The sequence below is a fragment of the Felis catus genome, chromosome C2, assembly GCF_018350175.1.
Source record: "Felis catus isolate Fca126 chromosome C2, F.catus_Fca126_mat1.0, whole genome shotgun sequence".
Classification (NCBI taxonomy): Eukaryota; Metazoa; Chordata; class Mammalia; order Carnivora; family Felidae; genus Felis; species Felis catus.
This window is the reverse complement of record NC_058376.1, coordinates 150,465,560-150,470,209: the sequence shown is the minus strand read 5'-3', so window position 1 is coordinate 150,470,209 and position 4,650 is coordinate 150,465,560. Positions and strand designations below refer to the sequence as shown.

At 53.7% G+C, this 4,650-nt stretch overlaps 1 protein-coding gene and 1 long non-coding RNA gene across 2 annotated transcripts; one reads left to right on the top strand and one right to left on the bottom strand.

Annotated features, from left to right (window-relative positions):
* Positions 1 to 421: 421 nt before the first annotated feature.
* LOC123380176 lies at positions 422 to 2,583 on the bottom strand. The gene is made up of 2 exons (XR_006585646.1): positions 2,227 to 2,583; positions 422 to 1,347 (listed from the first exon to the last, which is right to left on the bottom strand). It is a non-coding gene; the product is annotated as an uncharacterized LOC123380176 (long non-coding RNA).
* On the top strand, positions 1,651 to 4,392 carry EIF1B (eukaryotic translation initiation factor 1B). The gene is made up of 4 exons (XM_023260700.2): positions 1,651 to 1,943; positions 2,896 to 3,059; positions 3,491 to 3,592; positions 3,991 to 4,392. Exons 1-4 carry the CDS (start codon positions 1,913 to 1,915, stop codon positions 4,033 to 4,035), a joined length of 342 nt encoding a protein of 113 aa, XP_023116468.1. The 5' UTR covers positions 1,651 to 1,912; the 3' UTR covers positions 4,036 to 4,392.
* Positions 4,393 to 4,650: the final 258 nt, after the last annotated feature.

Below are 4,650 nucleotides of genomic sequence, written 5' to 3'. Positions count from 1 at the left end.
TGAAAATACGTAATAATATTACGTATAAGTCCAACAAATAGTGAGCACTCAGTAAGCAGTACCTGTCATCATTAACTAGAAAAGATTATTAAAGCCAGGTATTCTTAACTTGGGGTCTACAGATACCTGGTCCACAGACAAAACTGCAGGGTTGTGGGGAACCCCAAAACGTGGATGGGGAAAAGAGACTACATCTACATTTTCGCTAACCTCTAAGCAAAATTCAGCATTTCCCAATTATGAATATTCACCACAATAGTATTAGAAGAACCTGTCTCTTTGCACTAATAGAAGTTACAGGTGTTTTCATGTTACATTTCTGATGTTACAGTTATGTCAAAATATCTTTTATCGTCTCTTTGAAATCTAGTTGTCATTACACCTGGTGCTAGATCTTAATGCGTGAGTAAAGAAACAATACTATGTTATCAACGTTTGTTTTTAATTTCGAGAAGCGTAGTTTGCTTTATAATCCTCAATGTTTTATTTTATGCGCTTAAAGCATTATTCTGGGAAGGGGTCCATGGGCCTCACAAGACGGCCATGGCACCAAAAACAGGTTAAGAATCCCTACATTTTAGTCTCTCTCTTTCCTTCCAGAAAGCCAACCAAGTTGGACAATTGAGCACCTGCCTGGGTGAGCCCATTCCCAAAGTCTCAGGTTTGTTTTCTGTCCGTAGCTCGCTGGAAACGATATTACAGTCCTGGAACCCGACTCTGTATCAGTCAATTTGCCAAGCTCGCCTTCCATTTACGCCTGGCACCTGTCCTGTTCAAGGTCCTGTGTCCCAAGCGGACAGGCTGCTTTTCTGGTACGTTCGGATGACACAGCCCTGGCCCCCCGCTGGACGCCGGGCCCCTGGTGAAGCGGGGCAGTGAGTGTGCAGCGTGGTCCAGGCCCAGTAGCATCTGCGTCTCCTGGCAGTTTGTCACATTTGCCAATTTGCTGGCTCTCGGGGAACACCGCAGCCCTGAAACGCACCCGGGGCTATCAATCCGTGTTTTATCAAGCCCTCCGGGAGATGCACGCTGGACTTGGACAACCACCCGTAGGGAACGGGAGGGCGGCCCCACCCGGGGCGAGGGTGGGGGTGGGGGTGGGGGTGGCGGAGGAGCTCTCTCGCCTCCAACCTCGGAGCTGGCTCCCACAGCTGCGGCCCAGGGACGGGGGTCGGAGTCGGGGGACGGAATTGCGACGCAAGAGGCGCTGAGCGGCGGCCGACGAGTCCCAAACCAGGGCCGGGGTGCTCGTTTTGCTCCTGCACCCCGATTTTACTTACATTCCCCCGAGCCTCGACGGTGAGTGATGGAGACTGTGCACCCAGCACCGACCCCTCGGCGCCGCAGCTGCACGGCGAGAAAAGGGGAGTCAGGGAGAGCGAGCGAGGCACGGGGTGCACAGCCCCCCCCCCACTCCCCGAACCCCGCGGGCTCTGCCCCGACGGCGCCGAAGCCCCCGGTACCCCCCCGGCCCGGCCGCCGGCGCTGGAGGGCGTGCTCCCTGCCGGGAATTGCGGTCCCGGAAGCCCGCCGGCCCCGGGCTGGACGGGCTCTGCCGCCTCGAGGAAACTACAAGTCCCAGGATGCCCGGCGCGGGCGGGTCACGAGGGAGGGGCGGCGGGCGCGGCTAAATAGCCTCCGTCGGCCATTTTGTGGGAGAAGCCACAGCGCCGCCTCTTCTCTCGCGTCCTCGCCTCCGTGGCCGCCGCCTCTTCCTCCGCCTCCTCCTTCGCCTCTTCCTGCCTCCTCCCGGCTTCCGCCGCCGCCGCCGCCGCTCCAGCCGAGTCGCAACCCCGGGGCAAAGCGTCTCCTTAGTTATTTACGTTTTCTCGCCACTGCAGCCTCCAGACACGGTGATCCGGGCGGGCCCCGCAGGAATTTTATCCCCTCACCGGCCTCACACTAGTATCGCATGTCCACTATCCAGAACCTCCAATCTTTCGGTAAGATCCGGCCGCCGCCCCCCGCGCGCCTGCCGGCCGCCCCGGCCCGCCCTCGGCGGGGCCGCCGGCCGCCCCGCAGCCCCGAGGACCACCCCACCCCGCCCCCCGCCGCCCTCCCCGCACCCCGAGTGGGGCTTTGTCTCGGCGCCCAGAAAATGGCGACTGGGCCCCTGGCGACCCCCTTCCCCGAGGACGGCCGCAGCCGCCGGGCCCTCCCCGCGGAGCCCCGGGCCCGGGCCCTGCCCCCCGCCGCGCCTGCGAGCCCGGCCCGCCGCGCCTGGACCTGCCCTTCCGCTCGCGGGGCGCCGCGGGGCCGGGCCCCCCGGGGATCGGCGTCCTTCGGCGGTCCGAGCCGATGCCCGGCAGCTCCGGCGGGCGTCGGGCTGGAGACGCGGGTCGCGGCCTCCGATGGGTCCAGCTTCCTCGGCTGGCGTAGTAATTTGTGAAATGACGCCTTTGGGGAGGGAGACCCGTGCTCGTGCTTGTGCGTGGACGTGGGTAGGTTTCTCCTTTCCGCTGCTTCCAGACGCGGCCACGGTTAAGTGCTTGCGGTGGGCACGTTCGAGTGCCTCTGTTGTCATCAGAATGTAGGCGAGATGACGCACGTCTTTATCGTAGCTGTAAAATCGTGTTTTTGAAATCTCCCCCCCCCCCCCGTTAGAGGACGCCGCTCCCCGAGAAGTCTGCCTAGAATAGCGTTTTCTAGTCGGATGTCGGGGGGGGGGGGGGGGGCATCGGCCGATCCAATGCGCCTCTTTCTGCCAGAGTACCTTGGTGGAGGTTTTAGTAATGCCCCACCCCCATCACCGCCCGGTCCCCACCCGCAAAAACAGCAGAGGCACTAGAACCTTCTTTGCCGCTGGCCTGGATCGTAGTGGGCCGTACACCGGGGAATCACTTTCTGGAAGGTAATTCTTCTGCTTTGGCATTTTGTGTGTGTGTCCCTTTGCAGACCCCTTTGCTGATGCAACTAAGGGTGACGACTTACTCCCGGCAGGGACTGAGGATTACATTCATATAAGAATCCAGCAACGGAACGGCAGAAAGACACTGACTACTGTCCAGGGCATCGCAGATGATTATGACAAAAAGAAACTTGTGAAAGCTTTCAAAAAGGTAAAGGTGTTGGGAAGAAGAGGTTAAACCACAGCTGCTGATGCGCTTCCGAGCAGGACACCCTTACTCGACTCCAACAGTGTGGGTGAAAAGGATGGGGCTCGGGAAGGGAAAGCCTGTTGGTTCTGGTAATTAACACCCAGGCGTTTATGGGTGGCCTCCCATTTCAAACTGAGATGTGAATGGCTTTCAAAAGAAACGAGATGTGGAATAGTCAGTTCTTGAGATGTGGAATAGTCAGTTCTTGGTGTTCTAAGTAAAATCATTCCCCGTATGTTTCCTGCTGATTCACTTGCAAATTAATTTGGGAGTGTTGGGGAGACCAAACATGTCACGATCAGCTCTACTCAAATGGTATATTGGTCTTCATGGTCAAAGTAAAACCTCCTTGTTGTATCTGACTCCATTGTGTGACACATCTCCTTCTCCAGAAATTCGCCTGTAATGGTACTGTGATTGAGCATCCTGAGTACGGAGAGGTTATTCAGCTTCAAGGTGACCAAAGAAAAAACATTTGCCAGTTTCTCCTGGAGGTGAGTGATTGGGTGCTTTATGTACAACCTTGACATTGCTTCCAAAATTGTATTCAAGGACAATGTGAATTATCTCCTACTTCGTTAAAAAAAAAATTACGTGAATGAGGTAAATCCGTTAATTGAGAGATAAATACAGTATCGGTACTTTAAAGGCAGCGGAACCTTTTTTGGTTTATCTGGTCATTCGAATGACGTGACCGTTCTTGTATCTGCACAGCCAGTTTTGGGGCACGTCAAGGTGTGTAAGCGTCTATTGAATTGCTAACGGTAAACGCCACGAGGAACAGTGTTGCAACAGACTGTTAACCCTGATTGTTTTACCATCGGGGCTCCACGTTTTCTTGGGGCTGAAGTCCTGCATCCCTGAGAGCGATTCTGTTACGTTTGTTTTGCAGGTTGGCATTGTCAAGGAGGAACAGCTTAAGGTTCATGGATTCTAAAACAAACCCGAAGACGTGGAGAATTTCTTGAATGATTTTGTCCTCTAAACCCAGTGTGGCTGCCTCGTGAAATGACTCTCTGCAGTAAACGGACTTTTCATGTATTTAATCGTTCAAACTCCCATTCACACGTGCATGATTACAGAAAACATGGGGTATGTAGGCTAGTAACACACAAGAAAATTGCAGTAAGATGGTAACGAAACCCCGTATTCATCTTAACATGTTTCCAATGGAAAATATTTTGTTTTGAGTGTTTATTTGTTTATTGTTCAGCTTTTTTTCACCTGATTAAATGCTTTTTTGTTGTATTAAACCATGTATGTTGCAGCTTGACAATAAAGAAACATCTCTGAATCCTTCTGTGAGCAGTTAGGCTCCCAAATCTAAGCAAGTAAATACGCAGGTTTTGTCTTTGAGAGTTGGAGTTCTCCTTCTGCAAGTGTTCTTTCTGCTTAGTTTTCACCTGCTGTTAAACCCAAAGCCGGAGGGGAACCTTTGTTATGTAACCTGTGTTCTTCCTTTACTGACTTACAGATGAGAATGAGAACTGGAGTACAAGCTCAGCCAGAGGCAAGATTTATCAGAAGGTGGTGTTAAAGTTTGAAAATAGGA

Bases quoted from the DNA above. Each gene is read 5' to 3' on its own strand.
- EIF1B (XM_023260700.2), top strand. From the start codon at position 1,913: ATGTCCACTATCCAGAACCTCCAATCTTTCG. The intron at 1,944-2,895 runs GTAAGATCCGGC...GTCCCTTTGCAG, and splicing joins CCAGAACCTCCAATCTTTCG to ACCCCTTTGCTGATGCAACT. The intron at 3,593-3,990 runs GTGAGTGATTGG...TTTGTTTTGCAG, and splicing joins TTTGCCAGTTTCTCCTGGAG to GTTGGCATTGTCAAGGAGGA.